General features: G+C 40.6%; 1 protein-coding gene across 7 annotated transcripts; it reads right to left on the reverse strand.

Moving 5' to 3' along the window:
- Window positions 1–1,352: 1,352 nt before the first annotated feature.
- On the reverse strand, window positions 1,353–19,369 carry alg13 (ALG13 UDP-N-acetylglucosaminyltransferase subunit). Of its 7 annotated transcripts, none has more exons than XM_017705269.2 (24): window positions 19,081–19,369; window positions 18,791–18,874; window positions 18,655–18,705; window positions 18,507–18,553; window positions 14,551–14,623; window positions 13,138–13,219; window positions 12,308–12,470; window positions 12,060–12,129; window positions 11,868–11,976; window positions 10,794–10,858; window positions 10,563–10,663; window positions 9,454–9,569; window positions 8,865–9,108; window positions 5,067–5,177; window positions 4,670–4,814; window positions 4,332–4,473; window positions 4,216–4,251; window positions 4,057–4,112; window positions 3,792–3,863; window positions 3,485–3,668; window positions 2,583–2,702; window positions 2,448–2,488; window positions 1,959–2,154; window positions 1,353–1,807 (listed from the first exon to the last, which is right to left on the reverse strand). In XM_017705269.2, the coding sequence occupies exons 1-24, from the start codon at window positions 19,267–19,269 to the stop codon at window positions 1,530–1,532; spliced, it is 2,775 nt and encodes a 924-aa protein (XP_017560758.1). In that variant the 5' UTR covers window positions 19,270–19,369; the 3' UTR covers window positions 1,353–1,529. The 7 variants fall into 7 exon arrangements, with proteins under 7 accessions (XP_017560758.1, XP_017560757.1, XP_017560753.1 ...); XM_017705268.2 differs by having other exon boundaries at window positions 4,670–4,817; XM_017705264.2 differs by having other exon boundaries at window positions 4,332–4,476; window positions 4,670–4,817.
- Window positions 19,370–24,784: the final 5,415 nt, after the last annotated feature.

The following is a 24,784-nucleotide window of genomic DNA, read 5'->3' on the forward strand; positions in this document are numbered from 1 at the left end:
ACAGTCCATAATATCATCAAAAGATTCAGAGAATCTGGAGAAATCTCTGCAAGTAAGCGGCAAGGCAGAAAACCAACACTGAATGCCCGTGACCTTCGATCCCTCAGGCAGCACTGCATTAAAAACCGACATCATTCTGTAACGGATATTACCACATGGGCTCAGGAACACTTCAGAAAACCACTGTCAGTGAACTCAGTTCATCGTTCCATCTACAAGTGCAAGTCAAATCTCTGCCATGCAAAGTGAAAACCAAATATCAAGAACACTCAGAAACGCCGCCGGCTTCTCTGGGCCCGAGCTCATCTGAGATGGACTGACGCAAAGTGGAAAAGTGTCCTGTGTTTTGACGAGTCCACGTTTCAAACTGTTTTTGGAAATCATGGACGTCGTGTCCTCCGGGCCAAAGAGGAAAAGGACTGTCCGGATTGTTATCAGCACAAAGTTCAAAAGCCAGCATCTCTGATGGTGTGGGGGTGTGTTAGTGCCCATGGCATGGGTCACTTGCACATCTGTGAAGGCACCATTAATGCTGAAAGGTACATACAGGTTTTGGAGCAACATATGCTGCCATCCAAGTAACGTCTTTTTCAGGGACGTCCTGCTTATTTCAGCAAGACAATGCCAAGCCACATTCTGCACGTGTTACAACAGCATGGCTTTGTAGTAAAAGAGTGCGGATACTAGACTGGCCTGCCTTCAGTCCAGACTGTCTCCCATTGAAAATGTGTGGCACATTATGAAGCGCAAAATATGACAACGGAGACCCCGGACTGTTGAACAACTGAAGTTGTACATCAAGCAAGAATGGGAGAGTTCCACCTATAAAGCTTCAACAATTAGTGTCCTCAGTTCCCAAACGCTTAATCTTCTTCTTTCGGCTGCTCCCTATAGGGGTTGCCACAGCGGATCATCTGCCTCCATCTTGCCCTATCCACTGCCTCCTCTACTTTCATACCATCTCCATGTCCACCTTCACTACATCCATAAACCTTCTCTGAGGTCTACCTCTTCTCCTTCTACCTGGCAGCTCCATCTCCAACATTCTTTGCCGAATATATCCCAAACGCTTAGTGAGTGTTAAAAGGAAAGGTGATGTTATACAGTGGTAAACATGCCCCTGTCCCAACTTCTTTAGAACGTATTGCAGGCATTAAATTCAAAATGAGTGAATATTTGCAAAAAACAAGTTTATCCATTTGAACATTAGATATCTTGTCTTTGTAGTGTATTCTTTTGAATATAGGTGGAAAAGGATTTGCAAAGTCATTTTCTGTTTTTGTTTTACACAACATCCCAACTTCATTGGAATTGGGGTTGTAAAAAGACTGCAGCAAAAAAAGAAGCAAGCATACTGGGAAACTCTTTATTAAGAAAACATCAAAACAATATCCAACAGTATTACAAAACACAAACCATCAAGTGAGAAATGCAAAAACGAGTGAACACACCATAAAAAATAAAAATAAAAGGAACAGTGTTGGTGAGGTAGTGCTGCAACAGAGGTTCAAGCCCCTCTTAGTGATTAGTTACATACTGGGTGGCACAAAGTGCGTGGGGTGAGGTGGGGTGGTAATGTAATTAACATGAGGGTGGGATGAGGGACAGTATGAGGTATGGTGGAAACGTGGATGTGGTAAAGACCCGGGGGTCCAGGGTGTGAGGTAGTGGTAGGTGGTGGAGAGCACAGGCACGTAGGGCTCGTAGGTGGGGTGGAGTGGGGGTTGGCTGCACTGCTCCTGCACCAGGGGGAAGAAAACCGTGCCAGGGACTGCTGCAGTGGAGGGCTCCATAGCCAGAGGAGTGCCTGGAAAGGAGGAGGCAAGAGAGAAGGGAGGTGAGGGCAAGAAGAGTTGTGAAGTAGTGGGGATAGGACAAAAGGACAGCAGACTAAATGACAAGGCTAAGGTGTAAGGTGAGAGAATGGAGGTATGCAGAGGTGATGGAGATGCACTGACCATTACTGGCCGGCTCACCCTGAGGGTGGGGACATGAACGAGCAGGCTCAGGGTAAGGCTGGGGGACAGTGTGGTCTGGGCTGGTTGCTGCAGCAGGAGTCAGGTAAGGCTGGAACTGAGGCTCCCCACCAGCCCCGGGCGGCTGGTACATCTGCTGCATGTGCACCATGGAATGCCAGTAACTCTGCTGGTAAGTCTGCATAATATTATTACAGCAACTTCTGATTACACATTCTGATTGAAAAGCCTGTTTGAAAGCTAAGCAGAAATGTGGAGTTACATTTCTTTACAATATTCGTGTCAAATACTGGGTTCCTAATATAGCATTAAAGATGCAAAAACATCTAAAAGGACTTGATAGATCTCAGTCTGATCAGAAATGAGAGAATTAAATAAATGTTAAAAACTACTGACAGTCAATACAAAACCCTACTGAATCCCCTTTTTAACACATCATTAAACCCAATCTTCCTTTTCGTAGCTACCTACCTGCACCCCTAAGTTGAAAAAATATTGGAGAACCTTGCAATCTGTGGAAACAAGATATTGTATTTGATCAAAATCAAAAAAAAAAAAAAAAAAAAAGTTAACAGTATGAATGACATGTCGCTGGCTTGCTCTGACCTCTAGGCAGGTCATTGCCACTGGGGTCATAGGAGTAAGGTGGAGGTGGAGCCACAGTGACTGGTTCCCCCATCTCGTTAACAAACCAAGGAGACGCTGGTGGAAACTGCATGGATACAACTAGAGAGCCAGAGAAAGTGCAGAACAGGACAAACTTGCATATGAAATGTGTCTTGTCTGAAATAATTTGTTTTTAAAAACACTAGCAACCAGGAGACTAATCAAGGGTTTCTCCTATTCACCTTGGACCATAATCAAAACTTAATGAATACTGGATCAAAACTGAAGCCTATACAGTTGCAACACTGACCCAAGAACCTTGAAATAAACAATAAACTGAGATTAGTACTCATGCATGGCAAAAGGTATTTTTAATTCACATCCCGTCCACAGAAACCATATAATGAAGCAATTCTATTTGACCTTTGTTCTTATTCTATTTGCCCTTATTTTTAAAATAATTAAAAGTATAATAGCCGTATTCCACAATCCTGTCCAAACCCAAACTTTTCAAGAGAGGAAACCCACCCCCCCTTGATCATTTCTTATAAATTTGACATTTATAATGGTGTTGAATAATTGAGCTGTAATCAAGTGTCATTCAGAAATATTTGATATGAAATTATGCACTATATTTACTGACTGTTTACAGTGGTGGTGATAGGAACCAGAAGTCACACGGTCTACACCACAAATGTTTATTTACTATTCAAAATAACCAATAATGTGCAATTAAAGCATAAATGTAAAATAAAAAACTATTTCCCTTTGGGTACCATTTTGCCTACACAATGCTGTGTACATACATCTCCACAGTTAATACTCTGAATTACTCTATTTATACCTTAGCAGTTTACCTATGCAATGCTTCAGAAAAATCAGAATTTCCCTTTAAGACAAACCTGGCCTTCCCACCGTGTGTAGAGGTGGGGGCTGCCCGGGTGTGATGCTGGAAGGCTGTAAGGGATTTGGGGGGCTATGGGAGCTCCCTGCTGAGGAAGAAGGAGAAGAGTTGGAAGTGAAGATGGCAGCAGGGGCAGAGTTGACTGGCTGAGAGGAAGAAAGGACTGCTGACTTTACCACCACCTGAAAAGACATGATACATCAAAGACGGCATGCTAAGCAAAAACAAAAAAGGCACAACAGTAAGCAGCTGTCATGTACTTCCCCCATCAGTAACATGTAAACTGTAGCAAATGGAAAGCATGCCTGTTGCGAGTAACTGTAGGTAGCAATGCCCTCTTGTGGTGACCCAGCACGAGAGCCTGCCTCTTGAACGGTCTAAATGCAAGAAAACTTGGTAAGCATATTAAATGATAGGTTTTCTTAAACAGTGTGCAATAACATGTTCACCGTCAATGTAACTGACTGGCCATCTGAAGTGTACATGCAGCAATTTAAAAGCACAATGTGGTCAAAAAGTGCACAGCTCAGCTGAATTTTGAGGGATCTGTAAAGAAGCATTATGCAGTACCAGGTTGGTGGTAGACTCTGCGGCAGCATAAACAGATGGACTCTGAAATCCTGCATCTGAAAACCCAAAAGAGCAAAATCAATATCATTTAAGGAAATGAAAAAGCTGGCATAGAACAGTGAGATGTGTCACATCGAGTCCTTAAAAAGATACACTAACCAGGGGCAGAAAAAATATACTCCTCCGAGTATTCACCTGTGGAAAATGACATATTGAAATGTTTACATATTGCAGCGTAAATATGCACATTTACATGTTGTAGGCAAGGAAGCTACCATGGTCTCCGGCAGTGCTCCTTTCATCAGGGTCCTCTTCAGATGATGCTATGGGCTGTTTGCCAGATGGAATAGGGCTTGGGCCTTGTGGCACCCAGTAAGTAGCAGCACCAGGTACCATAGTACTGGTAACCGTTTGTCCCTGCTGATACAGACTGATGTTTAAAACAATACCTCAGAAAGTTGATCTAATGCCTATCTGCAGCATACTCAATCACCACAGACATTCCGAGATGTTTCAAGGGAACTAGTGGAATGGAGTATTCCTTTAAAGAGATTTAAGAGGAAAAACATAACATTTGTCAAGTAATAGTTACTTAAATAAGACAGAAACAAACCGGTATGGGAGAGAATGCATTTTCATCTGCTTCCTCCATTTCGTAGAAGGTCATGGTTCCTTCTATGTCCTGGGTTTCGTCTTCAGGCTCAGGCACAAAGCTGAACTGACATTCCTTATTCACAGAGTGCATCTGACGCCTACTTCTGCTGTACAAGAACAAATACACTTACAGTTGCATGGCACATTTTTGTTTCAAGTACTTGATTCAAGTACTAATAGTTTTTCATGCAGGATCATAATGATCATCAACAGTAGTAATTCAGTGATCATGACCCTCCCCCCCCTATAAATAACTATATTCACAGCATAAATTAGAAGAATGACAATCAATTCCAGGTAAGATGGTCTAACAAACCTTTTAGGCTTCTGTTAAATGCCTAGAGAGATTCTCTTACCGTGATTTAAAGGAATAATTGTCAAAGCTCTGGTAGCAGCGTTTGCCAGCGCTTGGATAGTATGTCACCTCTGGTCCAATGATATGGTGTCTATTCAGGAAACGTGCTGAGCTTCTGACCAGAACAGTGAAGACATGGAAACAGCAGGAAACAAAAACAAAAAGGCACCAGTATACAAAGAGAGCAAGACCGACACACACCAAGTTGTCACCAAGGCTACAAAAGCTGAACAGAAAGGTATTTGTGACAGTATATGGCATTGTTAGCGGCCGACTTAACCTGGCGTACACAATACGACACCAAAGCTTTGTGGACAATGTGCTTCCATATATTTCTAACCACCAAAACACCATTTTAATACCATGTCAAATACACTGCACCTACTGCATTACTGCTGAGTGTAGTATGTTCTGATGTCACTGTACTAAGGTTTAATGAAAAAGGAAGCTAAATTCAGTTAAGAACATCAACTTCCAAAATCACCAACAAACTGCAGAGCACCCAGAAACAACCTAACCACTAATCATATTTCAGATAGACATCTGAAAAGCGCTACAGATGTATGCAATTTAAGAGCAATAAGTCAGTTTTCAAAAAAGCTACATGTTGAATATCCACAAACGTGATTTGTAAACTGCCTTTAACAGGTATTCAAGAAAAAAAAAAAAGCTATTTAATGGTTTCACTCAATTAACTTGATTGATTTTTGTAAATATTAATTCTAAATCTGATGCCTGCAATACATTCCAAAAACATTGGGACAGCAGTATAAGACTGGAAAGCTTTTAGAATTAACTTTCCACAGGTAAACTAATGAACAGGTAATTAGTGATGGCATCATGTCAGAGACCCAGCTGTGTGAGTTTTTTGAGAAAAACTGAATGAGCAAATAACTTTAGCCATTGGTTAATCAAAAACCTATGTTACATATACGTACATTTTTGCTTATGCAAACTTGAATAAATAAAATCCAGATACTGTCAGGGTGTTTTTGAACTGAAAATGAATTAGATGATGTTATTTCTCATTACTGAATCAAAATAATTTATTAGCTGAAGGCAGCCATGATAGATTTTTTGTCCCATTGGATTTATGCTAAGGAGTAAACTCCAGACAACAGGACAGAGTTTATTTTTTCTATTATCCGTTTTCTCATATCAATTTAATTTCAAATCAAGTTAGATGTTTATCAGCTTTTTTTTTTTTTTTTTTAAATACAATCCCATTTCCAAAATGTTTGAACAAAATGTAAATAAAACAGCAATATACCAAGTGCTGAGACTGAAAAATGTTACCGTTTTTTTTTTTAAAAAACGTATGTCTACTTTTGAATTTGATGCCAGCACCACGTTTCAGAAAGGTTGTGACCATGGCAACAAAAGACTGCTTTCAGAAGATGGGGAAGGGTTCACCACTCTGTAAGACTGTGTGGGCAAGTAGTGCAACAATTCAACAATCATCTTTCTAAACAAAAACAGCAAAGAATCATCTACAGTACACAAAAAAATTGAGAATCTGGAGCAATCTCTGTTTGCGAGGGACAAGGCTAAAAATATACAAATACATGCACACAGAGAGGATCCAGAAAGCTCTGGGCCTCCGAGTTAATTTAAGATGGACTAAGGTGAAGTGGAAGATTTTCCTGAAGTCGAACAAATCAAAACGTGAAATTCTTTCTAGAAATCATGGACACCGCATCCGCTGGGCATAGTGCACAGTTCAAAAGCTAGCATACATGACTGTATGGGGGTACACCGGTGCACATGACATGGATGACTTGCACATCTGTGAAGGCACCATTAATGCTGAACGATATATACTGTACAGGTTATGGAGCAACATGTTCCAAACTGCATGGCTCTGCATTAAGTGTCTGGGTGCTAAACTGGCCTGACTGCAGTCCAAACCAATCACTCACTGAAAGTACTTGGTGCATTATGAATGAATGAATGAATGAATGAATGAATGAATGAATGAATGAATGAATAAAATAAAGTAATAAATAAAGTAAGTAAGTAAGTAAGTAAGTAAGTAAGTCTCCTCAGTTCCCAAATGCTTACAGTGTTAAATGAAGAGGTGACGCACTAAAAAGTTCTTAGTTTCAACGTTTGATTTTTCAATTAAATATATGGTGTAAATGATTTTCACATCATTGTATTCTGGTTTTAATTTACATTTTACACAGTGTCCCAACATCTTTGGAAACAGGGTTTTATGTAAAGGTACAATATGTAATTTTTACTGTACTAAACCATAAGATGAGCCTCATGTGTCAAAGATTATGGAAACAAGCCAAGTTGAAATGCATGTTTCACCAACTAGTGTTACAGAAATTATGTTCTCCTTTGAATTCTCCGTTCTGGAGCAAACAGTTGGTTTTGGTCTGTGATCCCACACGCTATCCATTTCCCAGGGTCAGATATGAAACAAACTGGCAGGCAAACGGTTTGATTCAGCCATAGAAATAAGCAGGTCGACTGGATTCTGCCAGAGGGATAGTAAAATAAAGAGTAAATACTGGCTTAGAACCCATAAGGACTTTAAGACTGATGCCAAGTTTGCCAATTTTCAAATTGCACCGACCTTTAGCTAAGGTTACCTAACCTTAAATCACTTGCTATTGTCAAAGTTTAATGTTGAGCTTATCTGTTAAAATTTATTAGTTCCCAATTTCTTTCATTTTGAGCGAAAGACTGTGCACTGGAACAGCCCCAGTCTTGCTCATTGGAATGCAGCCCTCCGTTACCTAACTCCACCCCTCCCCATTTGCTCAGAGTTCAAGCACATGCTCCAGCCTGTTTGTTGTTGCTCCTTGTTTTCAGCTGTAGTTTCCCCAATTGTCAACACTAAAGTCAGAATTAGTCATTCAGAAGATTTGTTTGAGTAATTTGTGCAATAGTGGATTTAAAAGGATGATTTAAAGCATACATTGGATTTTGGGTCGTTTTTCCCAAGCTGGTTTAATGGCTGATACTTTCATGCATCCAGGTGAAGTCACACCAGCTGAAAAAAAGTGAGCCCATCTTAGCAAGGTCATGTGTGTATTGTGTCACTGTATTAGCCCTTTGTAATAGGTTATTGTTTATGATACAAAGCCTGAAAGCAGAGAACCAAGATCAAGTTAGAGTAAATTTTGGGTCATTTTTTGAGCCAAGTTACTCTGATGCCCTGTAACACCTAGATCTCACTCTAGATCTAGGCTAGAGAGGGCAGGGTCTGCCGATTGCTGTGATGTGTGCCATGTCCATAGCTTAAACCATTAAGCTGTGATGGCTGGAAGTTAACCATGAAAACAGCCCACAAAATATGCGCTTCAGGTTAAGAATGTTTCTCAATGAATGACTGCAAGAACTTAGAACAGGCAAAAACAGTCATAAAATTATCAAAAAGACTGAATATCAAGAGAGGTCTGAACACAAAGGATAAGAACAAAAACCAATACTGAAAAACTTCCATCCCTTAGACATTGATCCACATCCACCATATGTTTTTAGTGCATTCTCAGCCCTGCAGTGACACACAGCAGTGCTGCTGAATTTTTTAGAACATCAGTGTCACTGCTGAACCGAGAATCACTCACCAACCAAAAATATTCAGCCAGCAGCATCCTGTGACCTCTGACAAAGTACTACAGCATGAACAACGCAAACTGTGCGGCAACAGATGAGTTACTGTCTCTGACTTTACATCTACAGGCTATAGTCAGTTATTTTAGAACTACAAGGTGTATCTATATAGTAAGTGGAGTGATACAAAGTTTGGATAAAGCTTCACTAAGAACAGCACTGGGTGTCTGACCTAGATGGTCCATATCCACGAGGTGATCTTGGGGCAGGGTGTGGGCGGTAGTGCTCGTAACTCAGGCCAGGTGGGGGAGGAGCAGGAGCATGCACTCCAGGAGCACGAACAGGGGCCAGGGGCCCTGGGCAGGGCTGCAGGCGGGGGGGCAAGCCAGGCTGAGGCCGTCCATAAGACATAGCCATCAGCATCTCTTTACCTCTAGCTTTCTTCAGGAATCTCCGCCGTCCACGCAGGTCTGGGTCTGGAACACAATACACATTCAGTTGAAAGAAACACAGTAGAAGAACGCCAATACCATGGACGACCTACAGTAATCTCAGTTATACAGCACACACACAAAAAAACACTTACTGCACACTAAAAGGGACCATATCCTACATATTTCTTGTCTTTTATTTTTGGTCTGTGTGGTCCACTTACGGTGTTTACGCATGTACCAAAAAACAGTCATGATTTTTTTTACATGACCAGCCTCCTTTTATCCCTCCATCTCTTAGTTTGTGATATGGACTCTTTAATATAACAATCATGCAAAACAAATATTGCCTTTTTTTATGAAATATTACTGATAGAGAGAAGGCGGCACCTAGTTCTCCAGAATAATGTTCAGCATGGCTGTAGGAGCTGCCCTTTCTGCTCGGTGTTATGTTCCATGCTGGGACAGGGTTCACTGGCTTCAGATTAGTCAAAGATACCAAGTGCCTAGAACATCAAAAACAAACACTCAAAACCACTTTGTCAGCAAAATATTAAAATCAGTCTTCGAAGTATAGAGCGACAGACGGCAGTCCCGGCAGAAATGCAGTTTAGAATTCTACCTCATCACATACCTGAATCAATTATTCAGCTCATGCCAAACTCCTTCACAAGCTCAATTTGGTTTGTTAGAGCACTTGCTCCTGGGGACCCATAGCCTTGAAATGCATGTTTGGGATCAGCTTGTTAAACTTTTGGTGTTGGATTGTGGCTAAATCTGCTGCCAAAGAAGGAACACACCATCTAAAACCTTTAAAGTCCTAAATTCCTCAACTCCAGGGGTGTCCAATTCTGGAGCTCTACCACCCTGCACAGTTTAGCTCCAACTCTACTCAAAACGCACTCATACCAACATCTCTGTGCTAATGACAAGAACCTCAGTTTGACCACTACCTTTGTGAGGCACTGGACTAGACCCGAAGTCAAGCCCTGTTTGTTCCTACTCAAGAAGTCTGCGTTCCCACTGAGATTTAGCCAAAATTTCTCAATCATCCCCAGACAAACAGGACTTATGAGATCACTCTTTACCTTGCACCATCAAGCATTCTGCTAATGAGTCGATGACATCAGGTTTGTTGGATGAAGAAAACATCCAATTCACCCAATGTGAGGACTAGAGGATTCCTAATCTCTGCAGGGGTACGGCCCTCAAGCACCCACGTTTGACATCTCTGCACTCAGGTGGACAATCCCAAAACACACAATCCTTACGGTAGGGGTGCACAACCCCAGGTTGTCTAGAGCCCAGCAAAGTTTGGTAATTAGATGTGCTTAAGCAGGTAAATTACACTCATTTGCGATTTTCCAAGGTTGGGGAACCACCAAACTGTGCTGGATACTGGCCCACTAGAACTGGAGTTGTGCACCCCTGCCTTACGGCATAATTTAATTCTCGACCAAGATCATCATTAAACCTGTAATGACGTGTATGGAGCTCACTTTTCTCCCAGCTCTTCAATGAACACCGTCACAGCGCTGGGGTGTGTCCCTACTTCCTGGATAAAAGCATTGTAGTACTTCCCTTTAGGATCCAAACGCACCTGACCAACAAAAGCATGTAAGATTACTATATCAAAACACACTGAAGACATTGTTATAGTAGGATCCAGTTTTTGCAAAAGCATTCTAGATAAAATCTCAACTACAAAAAACGTACCACCATAGTCATACCTGACACTTGTCTCCTAAGAAATACTGTCTCCCAGCAAACACCATGTAATCAGTCTTCTGGAGTTCTGGAATTCAAAAAAAGAAAGGCATTCGGAAACCCTAATACTTTTTTTATAACTTTAGTGGACACCAATGATAGTGTTAACATACACAGGCTATGTTCAGCATGGGGGACCAGGGGACACTACCTATACAGAGAGCAGCTGACATTTAAGGAGATTTAGCACAATCTGTGATTAATATCACAAGCTACTCACCATCATTAAATTAATTGATTATTGTGGTCGAAGAAAAAAAAAAATTTAAAACAAGACTGCATAGGAAAAATTAATACATTTTTTTCCAAATACACCGTACTCCGACTTCATGTTGCTGGGCTGAATGATTGGGGGCAATGTTTCACCAATACTGTGATTTAAATGTGATCAAGTAAGATCCAATGTCCTGCCCCCCCTCCAAAGTCCAGATTTTAGACAAAGGCTTAAATACTAAATATAATGCTAGTTCACAAGCTCTACATTACAATATTAAATTCCCCCACTTGTTGCAATTTTATTATAAAAATAAATAATTATTCATCCTTAGTCAGTTGCCAATTTCCGTTCTACTGGAGGGACAGCCCATGGATCAAACATCAAAACAGCAACGGTCAGTTAACCTTAATTCAATTTCCCCAATTTAATTTTTTTTTTTAGCCCTCAGAGGTATGCACCCCCCCCCCCCCCTCCCCACCCTAAAACATCCAAGTTGTATTTTGAGCTTCTGTACCTTATGCCTTTGAGTTGAATTGCATGAGTAAACGTCAGGGAAATAAATCAGTGCAGGGGGTCCGCTTAATTTCTCATTAAAAAGAAAGACTGTCCCTAGTGCAAAACTAAAACCTCACTAAAGTATTGTCCAAAAGATCATCAAATTTTAAACATGATGCAGTCCCATTTGGTCACATGGAACATTCATTTCAAATCATAGTTCAATTGAAACTGATTCAAGTTGACATCTAATCAAAATCGCTTTTCAAGAAATAAACGTCATAATGGGAGTGCAATAAAGTTCAACTGACTTCAGTTGACTCACCTTTGCGGCAATCTTGCCAAACATCAAACTCCACATTGCGGTACACTTCAGGCTCCAAGGCTTTCAGTACCTTGTAGGGAAGAGTAACCTTTGCTGGTCCATCGGGAGACTAAAGGAAAGGAGGCCCATTTGTCATCCAATGAAGAATGGCAAAATCTCTTGGCCTTCATTCTAATTTTCGGCTTTCGTTACCTTTTGGTCTTCTGCTCCAAATTTGGCTTTATCCTCAGAGCGGTTATGACCACCAAGCTCCCATTCCTCTCTACAAAAGCAACTTTAATTATATTAAATAAATAAACAAAAATAAACCACACACACCTCTGTGGACCATATCAGAAACGATGTGTTTCATTGGGAAAAAAAGGGGTACAGTAATAAAACAACGCAAGACGTCAAGCAGAAATACATAGCCTTGAATTTCTGTTTGTACACGTGCACACCTCGGACCCCTATCCTCAGGGGTATCATAACCAGCCTCCTCACTGCACACAGACAGGCTGTTCCTGTACCGGCGCCCCGCTGTTCGACACCCTTCCAGAGCCATATGCAGATCCTCCTCTTCGATGCCCAGAACACGCGTATACAACAATTCATACAGAAGGGCTGTAAACAAACAAAATGAAAGCTCCATTACCACCATGATTAACCCTATTCACTCCACTTACATTTGCAAATGCCAAATAAATAAATAAATAAATAAATAAATAAATAAATGGGGGACATCTATAACTATTATACACACTGATCAGGCATAACATTATGACCATCTTGTTTCTACCTCACTGGCCATTTTTATCAGCTCCACTTACTATATAGAGGCACTTTGTAGTTCTACAATTAGACTGTAGTCCATCTGTTTCTCTGCATACTTTGTTAGACCCCTTTTACCCTGTTCTTCAGTGGTCAGTACCCACCAGTGGCCCTCACAGAGCAGGTACTATTTGGGTGGTGGATCATTCCTAGCACAGTGAAGATTGTGTGTGTTACGCTGGTCTGAGTGGATCAGACACAGCAGTGCTGCTAGAGTTTTTTGCAGAGAAACAGATGGACTACAGTCTGTAATTGTAGAACTACAAAAGTATATAGTAAGTAGAGCTGATAAAATGGACAATGAGCATAGAAACAAGGGAGGTGGTCATAATGTAATGCTGATCGGTGTAGATTAATGCAGTACATACATTTCAAATATTGCAACTCCATAATAGTCAGAAAGAACAGCCCAGGTTCGAGACTGTGGAACTTGAGATTCATGGGTTTTGGCAAAACTCACACTGGCACATTGCTGCATTCACTGGATAGGTCCTTGAGTAGACAACGTCATAATGACCATTGCTTGAGCAACAGAGCAAAACCTGAAATACATAAAGTGCTTGTTAGGTCAGCATTGTACAACACAATGATTTTTTAAAAATACACTCTAAACTGTATACACAGCATCCTGCAGAATCAGCTCTCCACACTGCCCCTCAGCTCCGCCTTGGCAAATAAACTCCATTGGGCATTAAATAAAATAAAATAAAAAAACACTACTGAAATACGGTTAGAGCATGCCTCATGCATGATAAAGTTTCAACTATAACCTAAGAGAACATCAAAATATGCCTTGTTTAGAAGTCAGTGCTCAACCTTTTATTGAGCCAATCAAATCAGGCACACCTCAGAAAAGAGACTTTATGCATTAAAACACAACATTCGAACAAATGTTAGTCATATCCTGCAAGCTACAAATATTAGCAAAACTGCCTTAAGTAATAAACTGTGCGGGTAAGTGAATGTACTGTACATCAAACGTTTGGTGCTAATACAACACTGCAATTTCACAGAAATGCCAGCAGAAGACACGTCATTGTAGTAGTGACAACTGAATAAACAAAGGCTCCTAAAAAAAATGAAGTTTTCCATATTATACACCTATACCACAAAAGATGCATACCGACTCTTTGAAGAATAGTTCAAATTGAATTAAATTGCTGGGTGTTACTGATGGGTGTCATGATGTCAAATTTTACCATATAAACTTATTCATGTGCTACAGCCAACCAAATTCTGTGTCATTTCAGGCTGGATTGCTAACAGAATTAGATCAGATTCATACTTTTCCAGCCTACAAAATTTTTAGCTGATCTCCCTGATATCATCTCTGAATGGTATCTATATTGCTGCAGCAAGCCTAGAGCATTAAAATGTATTTCTAGCGGTCAAAAGCGTATTTAGTCCTGTTTAATCGCCGCCTTTAAAACTTTACAAGACTAATAAACAAGTATGTCTTAAAGATGATTATATACAGAACCGTTAACCCTCAAACTACCTTTGGATCGCACAAATGGTTCTTTGCATGGTCAAGTGGGCCTTCTCCTTTGATGCAGCATGAGACATTCTGTCCACATCATGCCACTAAGGAGGAGGATTGTAGTCAAGTTGGGGAAATGTCAAATTAAGCTGAGTGTACTCCACCCTGTGTTAAAACTTTGACTTGCTTTAAAAAAAAAAAAAAAAAAAAAAAAAAAAAAAAAAAAAAAAAAAGCACCATCTGGTGGTAGAAGCATAAACCCAAGGTGCTTTTGAACTTCTCGCCAAACAAGAAGTCACCAGTCTTGCACACCAAGGACTTGGCTACTGAGCTGTCACACTAACCAGTTCAATAAACTGAATAAATGGGAAACTTCAGTCAACCTCCCACTACCTTGGGCAAGCTGTCATCATCTCCAATCTTGGTTGGCGGCTTCCCTGGGTATCTGTAAATGACAAAGCACCTCCTGCACCACACAAGAGGATATTTACATTACAAGATTCACAAAATTAATTCACACATAGTACAGAAATTGTTATTCTAGCATCCTCTGAACCATAATAACTGCAAAAGCTCATATCGATGTTGGCATACTTCTTTACATTTTGCGGGGACCTAGATAAAATAGGAGGATTTCAAGCTACTCGCCTGCATTTTAAACAATCTGTTCATTTGATCATGTTTAATAGCTGGAACGCTTTCACCTGAAACTTTGCAACAAAACTTTGAGAACTTATCTGCCTGGATGGGGGATTTATGCTGTTCAAAAGACACCCAGTTCTACAGAGGAAGGGTTGTCAAGAGATAAAGCTGTCTTTAATAAAGAAAATGGTTCTATATAGAACCATGAACATTCACAGAACAGTCTGCTTCTTGCATCAAGAAAGGGTTCCTCAGTTTGATGGAAAAATGCACTAAAAGGCTCTAAACAGCACCAAAAAGTTTTTATCGTTACAAACTTGACATTAACAATAACTGACGGACCCTTCTGGTTGAGAATAGAATCATTTTCTTTACTAAAGAACATCTGAGTAACTCCTTTTAAGAGTGCAATTTACCTGCATGAAACGTTTTTCCATAGTTCAAGGTATACGGCCATATAAGCCCAGCACACAGGAATTCTGTTTTTTGTCTATACACTTCAGATAGTTAATATTGATTGTTCTGTATAATTCAGATTTATTTTTAACTCGCTAGCCAAAATGAAGCGCTGTGGTTAGTGCCATACTGAATTATGTGAAATGGTCCCTTATCATGTATGTAGTACATGGACAATGCAAATTGCTACATGTGAGAAACAAGCCAAGTGATCAACAGCATTACTCACCTAAATTGAAAAAGCACTGGGCCTCACTCAAAAGTTGTTTTTTTTTTTTCCCTTAAATTTGTTCTTGAGAAAGGTTATAAGAAAAAAAGAAGAAAAAAAAAAAAAAAGTGTACATCATAACATTTGTTTACACCTTTGTGCTCTTGATTGTACATAGGCTCTGTTCTTACCCAAGAACAAATCCCAAATCAGAAAACATTGGTGAACACCAGAATAGTCACGAAAACTGCGTGAGGGGATTTTAAGAAGACTATTTTCAACAACAACTGAATGAGGCCCATTGAGGCTACCCTGACCGTCATTAGAGGAACAAAACCTTTCATTCTGTATTCCTTGTACATGAAGATGCATTAGCAAAGACACATTTTCTCATTGGGCCCCATTCATAAATACATTTCCAAGTTCTTTCTTGAATTTCTTCCTGAGAAAGGTTCTAAGAAAAAGTCTACGCAGATAATCCACAGAATTGTTTACATTTTTTGCTCTTCAGTGTACACAGATCTGACCCAAGCAAAAATCCCAAATAAGAAAATGATGAAGTCAGAATCTCGATGAAAACTGTATACGTGGTTTTAAGAAGACATTGCTTCTTAAGACTAGTAGGTGAACGAGGCCCATTGATGTCACCTTCCAGATTATGCTACAAGAGCCTTTTTGACCAATCAGTTAATCACAGAAGACAACCCAACTCTCTCTGACTGCCTTGACTGTGTTTGTATGCATATTTAACTGTTTAGGTGGAGTAGCTTTTTAACTTTTAAATTAAGTAAACATATCTTCTGCTTAGGTAGTAAATAACTTTTATGTCTACCAGAGGAATTTCACAGAGAGAAAACCAAAACGATGTTAACGTAGAGCACGATTCTAACAGATATCAGTGATACTATACAGAGCACTACAGTTGTGCTTTGGGGTGAACAATAAGAAGATATTTTATTGTAAAATTATGCCATAATATACTTTTCTGAGCCTTGTACTTTAAGTAGCAGTAATATTTACAACGATCAACCATATACTATAAAGTATATGTAAGTAGTCCTGTTTAACTGAAATCTTAAATTTGTTCAAGGGTTCTTTAGAAAAGGCAATGAATAAATATTTCTAGACAGTATTCTTTAAAATATTGCAGTACTGGGGCTTTTTTTTCCCCCCCTCATCAAACCCAAGAAAAACTTCTTTCGGCTGCTCCCTTTAGGGGTCACCACAGCGGATTATCTGCCTCCATCTTGCCCTATCTACTGCCTCCTCTACTTTTACACCAACCATCTCCATGTCCACCTTCACTACATCCATAAACCTTCTCTGAGGTCTACCTCTTCTCCTTCTACCCGGCAGCTCCATCTCCAACATTCTTTGACCAATATATCCACTATTCCTCCTCAACACATGTCCAAACCATCTCAACCTGGCCTCTTTGGCTTTATCTCCAAACTGCTCCACCTTCACTGTCCCTCTGATCTGCTCATTTCTAATCTTGTCCATCCTTGTCACTCCCAACGAAAATCTCAGCATCTTCATCTCAGCCAACTCCAGCTCAGCCTCCTGTCTTTTAGACAGAGCCACAGTCTCCAAACCATACATCATAGCAGGACGTACTACTGTCTTGTAAACCTTCCCTTTCACTCTTGCTGCTATCCTTCTGTCACACATCAGCCCTGACACCCGTCTCCACCCGCTCCATCCTGCTTGCGCCCTCTTCTTCACCTCTTTTTTACACTGTCCATTGCTCTGGATGGTTGACCCAAGATATTTGAAGTCATCCACCTTTACGACCTCTACTGCTTGCATCTTCACCTTTCCACCTGCCTCCCTCTCATTCACACACATGTATTCCTTCTTGTCTCTACTGACCTTCATTCCTCTCCAGTGCAAACCTCCACCTCTCCAGATTCTCTTCCACCTGCTCTCTACTCTCACCACAGATCACAATGTCATCTGCAAACATCATGGTCCATGGAGCCTCCTGCCTGACCTCATCTGTCAACCTGTCCATCACCATTGCAAACAAGAAGGGGCTCAAAGCTGATCCCTGATGTAATCCTACCTTCACCTTGAAACCATTTGTCACTCCAACTGCACACCTCACCACTGTCTCACTATCCTCATACATGTCCTGCACCACCCTAACATACTTTTCAGCTACACCTGACTTCCTCATACAGTACCACAGTTCCTTTCTTAGCACCCTATCATATGCCTTCTCTAGATCCACAAAGACTCAATGTAGCTCCTTCTGACCTTCTCTGTACTTCTCTACCAACACAATGCAAAAATTACATCTGTGATACTCTTTCTGGGCATGAAACCAAACTGCTGCTCACTGATCTGAACCTCTCGCCTTAGCCTTGCTTCAACAACGCTTTCCCATACCTTCATGGTGTGGCTCATCAACTTTATACCTCTGTAGTTGCTGCAGCTCTGCACATCACCCTTGTTCTTAAAAATGGGGACCAGTACACTGCTTCTCCACTCATCAGGCATCCTCTCACTCTCCAGGATTTTGTTAAACAACCTGGTTAAAAAGTCCACTGCCTTCTCTCCTAAACATCTCCATACCTCCACAGGTACGTCATCTGGACCAACCGCCTTTCTGTTCTTCATCCTTTTTAAAGCTGCCCTCACTTCCACCTTACTAATTCTCTGCACTTCCTGATCCACTATCTCTCCCCCATTAGTCATTAGTTCTTCAAAGTACTCCTTCCATCTACTCAACACTCTCTGTTCACTCACCAGTACATTTCCCTCTCTATCCTTTATTAGTCTAACCTGCTGTACATCCTTTCCCGCTCTATCTCTCTGTTTAGCCAAACGATACAAGTCCTTTACTCCTTCTTTACTGTCCAGCCTCTCATACAGCTCATCATAGGCCTTCGCCTTTGCCACCAAACTAAATATGAAAAACATCTATTGGCAAACGCGTCTTCTTGTGGACTCTATGAGGGCACCCAAAAAAAGTGGGTTGGCAAATATTGATTTAATTCACCTGAACTGTAAAGGAAGGTAAATAAAAATCATAGACTACCTGTAAAGCATAGACAAAGCCTTGATTTCCACTTGGCCTGCAGTTTCCTAAGGGCAGAATTAGAAACAACGTCACACATTAGAAGTTCGAAATCCTGGCAGATGAGGTGTTCACCTCCCTCAACAAGCATGAGCAAGAGCACACTGACCTTGGGATCCTCCAAACGCTCCAAATACTTCTCAAAAAAGCCTTCAACGAACTGCAAGAAACAGCAATACGACCTTAAAAAGGAACTGGCGAGTCAAACGTTGACGATAAAGTCTAAAAAGTTGACTTTTACTCACAGGTTCGAAGTTGATTCTGTTTGCCCTCATGAAGTCGACGCAGTCTTTCCTGATTTTGTAATGGTAATTCTGAGAATAATAAAGCTAACGACACAAACCCCTTTTTTAATTCTATTATTTCGAACTGTAAAAACAGCTTTTTCTGGCAGAATCTGCCGCATATGCAAAAATTCTAAATTTTGCCGTGAAAATGGCACGACTGGAAAACTAAACCAAGCATTTCTTTTCAAACTAGCTGTTTTCAAAAACAATCAATTTCAAAAACAAAATCGTCTCGACTGTTTGAGTACCTGCTCAGAAACGGCTCGAAACAGGCAGGACGCGTCTCGGGCCATCATCTTCCTGTAGAAACCGATGCTGGCTAGGTACTCGTCCATGTTCACGAAATACTTCTTAGGAGTTTTCTGCATGGTAGAGAAATCATACGTTAAAAAAAGGCGCAAAGCTTCATAACTCTCCACGTCCACGAAAAAGAGCATGTAGCTCCAAAGTTTCCTGTCGGGTTCGGACAGAAACAGGTGCTACGGATGAGCACTGATTAACTTAAACCCGCAGCGCTGCAGCTCAACTCACGCTGTGTAGAACTACAGCGGTGCAGAACAACTGCAGCACGACCGTTATTGTTTGTTTGGTGGGGGGGTGGGGGTGGGGGTGGTTGTGGGGTTGGTGCCTTTCCGCGATTTCAAATTTGAATTTGTGCACTATCAAGCGCAATTATAGTTTATACTGTAGCAAAAAAAAAGATATAGCTTTAGCTTTAGATATTCATAACATTAAAAAAAAAACAGATTTTAGGAATTAAAAAAAAACCTGTGTAAGGTGGTCTCTCTCTCTCTCTCTCTCTCTCTCTCTCTCTCTCTCTCCTCTCTCTCTCTCTCTCTCTCGACTAAAAAAGTTAAATCATTTTTGATTAGTTTTGTAGACAAATATGCTTTTGAACATTCTTAACGTTAACCCTTTATAGTCTATATTATTTGATACTCAAACCTTTCCCACAACAGAAAAAATAAAAAGACTTTTTTTTTGTACTACAGTATTATGTGTAGGGGGGCGGGTTCGTTTAGAATATGAAACATTTCAAAACAATGGCAATTGCAATACCTAAAAAAAAAAAAAGCTACGCATGTCCTCTGGAAGCAGTTTTTCATTCTTCCTTTTTGAATTTTAGACAAACATCTACAGCAGTATTTCTCAACTAGGTCCTGGAGGCCCACTAACTCGCTCATTTGAGTGCTTTTCCTGCTTTGACACACCCTCTTTACCTAAATAACAGGTTGTTAGTGAGCTGATTAGTTGGATCAGGTGTGTTGGGATCAGAGAAAACACTAAAAAGTGCGGGGTGGTGAGTCTCCAGGACCAGGGTTGAGAAACACTGATCTCAAGCAGGAGTGGGGAACTGGGGGCCAGCGTTGAGCACAGTGTGTTGATTTCCCTTGTCTGGCACGTTAAGTAAACTTAATGATTAACTGATTAGTTAAGTCAAGTGTGCTTGAGCAGGAAAATCATGAAACATTAAAGGAATCCATCCTTTTAGGATGGGACTTTTCAGGTGGATCACATATGTTGGGAGTAGGGAAAATACAAAAATGTGGAGGGCAGGGGGTACTCCAGGACCCGGGTTAGGAACCATTGCCATTTGGTGTCTCTGGCAGTAAGTAGTCATCGTTCTCCCAAATGCTTCATAGAATGTCTTATTGCAAAAAAATGCTATCTTGGAAACATATGATGCAGTTGACAGAAGTTCCCCACCATTAGTTAAATATTGTCAATGCCAGCTATCAACATAAGTAATAATGCTGTGTGACAGCAAATGTAAATGATTATTGAAAATGGTGATGCCATTTATCATCAATGGGCTGGAAAGGGTTGACACCAGCCAGTGGGCTGACAACCTAGGCCATGTTTGAGAATGTCCTGACTTTTGAAGCTCATTTCGAAGACCATCTTCACAACAAAAGCAGTGATATGAGCGGTACAAATGACGCCAATGCTAAATGTGACTGAAGACTTGATAAATCTAGCACACAGTGTGGTAGGCCCAACTCTGGATTGAAGGTTACAGTTTTGAACAGTAGATGGTGCTATAAAGCAGGAGATGTAGACTAAACATCTGAAGGAGGCAGGAAAGGTACTTTGAAGGTGCCTTCAGTTACTTCTCTTTTTCTTCCATGTTGGGAATATTCTTTGTCATTGTGTGGAAGCTGTCATTCCATAACCGTGTAGTAACTAGCACTCTTTGCTCTGCCTTTAAGTCTTTAGCCTCTGTCTATTTATTAATATATTAATAATTAATCTGGCCATATTATTTAAAGTCTGACTGAATATTTGTGTTTTTATGGCTAAAACTAAAAGAAAGAATAGACAATTTAGATTAATGTCAGACTGCTTCTAAATGCTGATGTTCGTGTTTTGTTGATTTGCACTGTAGCTTGATTGAATAGAAATAAATGATACTATGATGGCTTTAATTATGATTTTTTGTAGGAACATGGTTTAGACTATTTTATATGTAGGTATCATTTGTTCAGGTCTCTCAGATGATCACCTTCTTAAACTCATGCAGCTTCCCAGGTAACATTCTATCACTAACCTAACTTTGCCTTGATTCTTGCTAATTACAGCAGAGAGTGAGACCTGTCCATAGGGCCTCAATGTTTGTGGGTTTTTTTTTTTTTTAAATCTTGTCTAACACCAGCAACTAACGGAAAGAGCTTATTAAAGATCAAATGTGTTATTTGAAAGTCTTCAGTAAATCAGGGTTCGTCTTAGATCTGCACTCCGCACCACTTTATTAACCTCATATGAATTGGTTTACATAACATATCAAGGGTTTGTGCAGACAGCCTATTAAGGAAAACACACTAATTAGAGGAAACAGGAAGGAAATAATCTACAGTGAACATAAGGGGTCTCACTTTGCTTTGAACTGAAAACACTTTATAGCACCTAGCAGGCCTCTATATATAGGAACAAAACAGCCTATGTTCAGACAGTATGTGAGATGCTGAAGAAAACAAATAGAAAATGGTGATTAGTAAATATTATTATTATTATTTTATTTTTTTTTTCTAAATATACACCCATTTCAAATTTGATCTGTTTCATGTTACTTCTTTTTAACAACACTTGATTATCAACACTTGATAATCAAAAAACAGATTGATCCATTTTTGAAAGCAGATTTGTTGAAGAATCCTTAATACACTGTGTGCACAATTATTAGGCAGGTGAGTATTTTGACCATATTATCATTTTTAGGCATATTTTCTAACTCCAAGCCGGACTTGATTGCTTAATGGATTTAAGCATAGCAGGTGATGTATATCCATGTAATGAGGGAGGGTGTGGCCTAAGGAGGTCAACACCCTTTATCAAGGTGTGCATAATTATTAAGCAGCTTTTTTCTTTAGGCAAAATGGGCCAAAAAAGAGACTGAACTGACTCTGAAAAGTTAAAAATGACCAAAAGTCTCTCAGAGGGATGCAGAATTCTTGAAATGGCTAAGATATTGGGGCGAGATCACAGAACCATCAAACGTTTTGTTGCAAATAGTCAACAGGGTCGCAAGAAATGTGCTGAGAAAAAGACACAAAATAACTGCCAAGGATTTGAGAAGAATCAAGCATGAAGCTACCAGGAACCCATTATCTTCCAATTCTGTCATATTCCAGAACTGCAACCTAGCTGGAGTATCAAGAAGTACAAGATGTTCAGCACTCAGAGACGTGGCCAAGGTAAGGAAGGCTGAAACCTGACCACCACTGAACAAGACACATAAGCTGAAGTGTCTAGACTGGTCCAAGAAGAATCTGAAGACAGATCTTTCAAAGGTTTTATGGACTGATGAAATGAGAGTGACTCTTGACGGACCAGATGGATGGACCCGTGGCTGGATCAGTAACGGGACAGAGCTCCACTTTGAGTCAGACGCCAGCAAGGTAGAGGTGGGGTACTGGTATTGGCTGGTATTATTAAAGATGAGCTGGTTGGACCTTTTCGGGTTGAAGATGGGCTCAAAATCAACTCCCAAGCCTACTGACAGTTTTTAGAAGACACTTTCTTTAAGCAGTGGTACAGGAAGAATCTTCATCTTTCAAAAAGACGATGATTTTTATGCAGGACATGCTCCATCACATGCATCCAAGTACTCCTCTGCATTGCTCGCCAGTAAAGGCATTAAAGATGAAAAACTTATGACGTGGCCCCCTTCCTCACCTGACCTGAACCCAACTGAGAACTTGTGGGCAATTTTTATACAGGAGATTTACAGTGAAGGAAAACAGGACACCTCTCTGAACAGTGTCTGGGAGGCTGTGGTTGCTGCTGCACAAAAAGTTGATCGTCAACAGATCAAGAAACTGACAGACTCCATGAATGGAAGGCTTATCACTGGTATTGAAAAGAAGGGTGGCTGTATTGGTCACTGATTTATTTATTTATTTATTTTTTTTCCTTCTCTCAGAAATGTTTATTGGAAAGCTTTGAGTTGTTTGTTTATAATTCTCACTTGAACAGATGAAAATAAAGTGAGAGGGGAAAAATGTGTTTTTCATTTAGCTGCGTAATGATTCTGCACCATTATAGTTGCCCAATAAATGTGCCCATATAGATATTCTCCTAAGAAAGCCAAAACTTCACTTTATTTTCCTTAAACATTAATGTTAACCAAGAGCTCTGTAGTTGGTCATTAATAAAAATAATCCTCAAAAATAAGACTTGCCTAGTAATTGTGCACACAGTGTATGTCTTCTGCTGTGCAACTGTACAGGGTCTTCATTGCTGTTGCCATATTTTATGCTACATAGTGCACTGTAAATTTTCAATGGAAGACATCTCTGGAGTGCAGGCGGACCAGTCTAGCACTCACTCTCTTGATTACACAGCCATACTGCATGCAGAATGTGGTTTGCTGTTGTCATGTTTAAATAAGCATAGGCATCCCTGAAAAGGACAGCATCTAGAAGGCAGCATATGTTGCTCCAAAATATGTATTGGTCAGTGTTAACTGTGCTTTCACAGATGTGAAACATTTGTTCTTAAACTACCAGATTATTTGCACATTTTTGACAAAGTGGCAAATCTGTAAAACATATTTACATATTTTTCAAAATATATATGTGAAGTTTTTCCATGTATATTTGACATTTGTGTAAATATAAAAACAAAAAAACACATTTAATCAGTTTCCCAGATATTTCATACATATGTGCATATGTGGGTGGCACGGTGGCGTGGTGGGTAGCGCTGTCACCTCATAGTGAGGAGGGCCTGGGTTCGATTCCCCGGCCGGGCAACCAGGGTCCTCTCTGTGTGGAGTTTGCATGTTCTCCCTGTATCTGCGTGGGTTTCCTCCGGGTTCTTCGGTTTCCTCCCACAGTCCAAAAGACGTGCAGTCAGGCCAATTGGACATGCTAAATTGCCCCTAGGTGTGAGTGTGTGTGTGTGTGTGTGAGTGTGTGAGTTACTGTCTGTGTCTGTCTGTCTGCCCTGCGATGGACTGGCGACCTGTCCAGGGTGTATCCTGCCTTTCGCCCGAAGACTGCTGGGATAGGCTCCAGCATCCCCCCGCGACCCTGACGGAGAAGCGGCTTAGAAAATGGATGGATGGATGTGCATATGTTTCATACACTATTTCCGAAAGTATTCCCTCCTCTGCCTTCACATACATATGAACCTGAGTGGCATCCCATTCTTTTTCCAGGATCAGCCCACCCTTTGCAACTATAACAGCTTGAACTCTTCTGGGAAGGCTTTCCATAAGGTTTAGAAGAGTGCTTGTGGGAATTTTTGACCACTCTTCCAGAAGCTCATTTGTGAGGTCAGACTCTGATGTTGGACGAGAAGGCCTGGCTCACAGTCTCTGCTCTAATTCATCCTAAAGGTGTTCTGTTGGGTTGAGGTCAGGACTCTGTGCAGGCCAGTCAGGTTCTTCCACACCAAACTTGCTCATCCAAGTCTTTATGGCCCTTGCTTTGTGCACTGGTGTGCAGTCAT

Source organism: Pygocentrus nattereri, chromosome 16 (assembly GCF_015220715.1).
Source record: "Pygocentrus nattereri isolate fPygNat1 chromosome 16, fPygNat1.pri, whole genome shotgun sequence".
Lineage (NCBI taxonomy): Eukaryota > Metazoa > Chordata > Actinopteri > Characiformes > Serrasalmidae > Pygocentrus > Pygocentrus nattereri.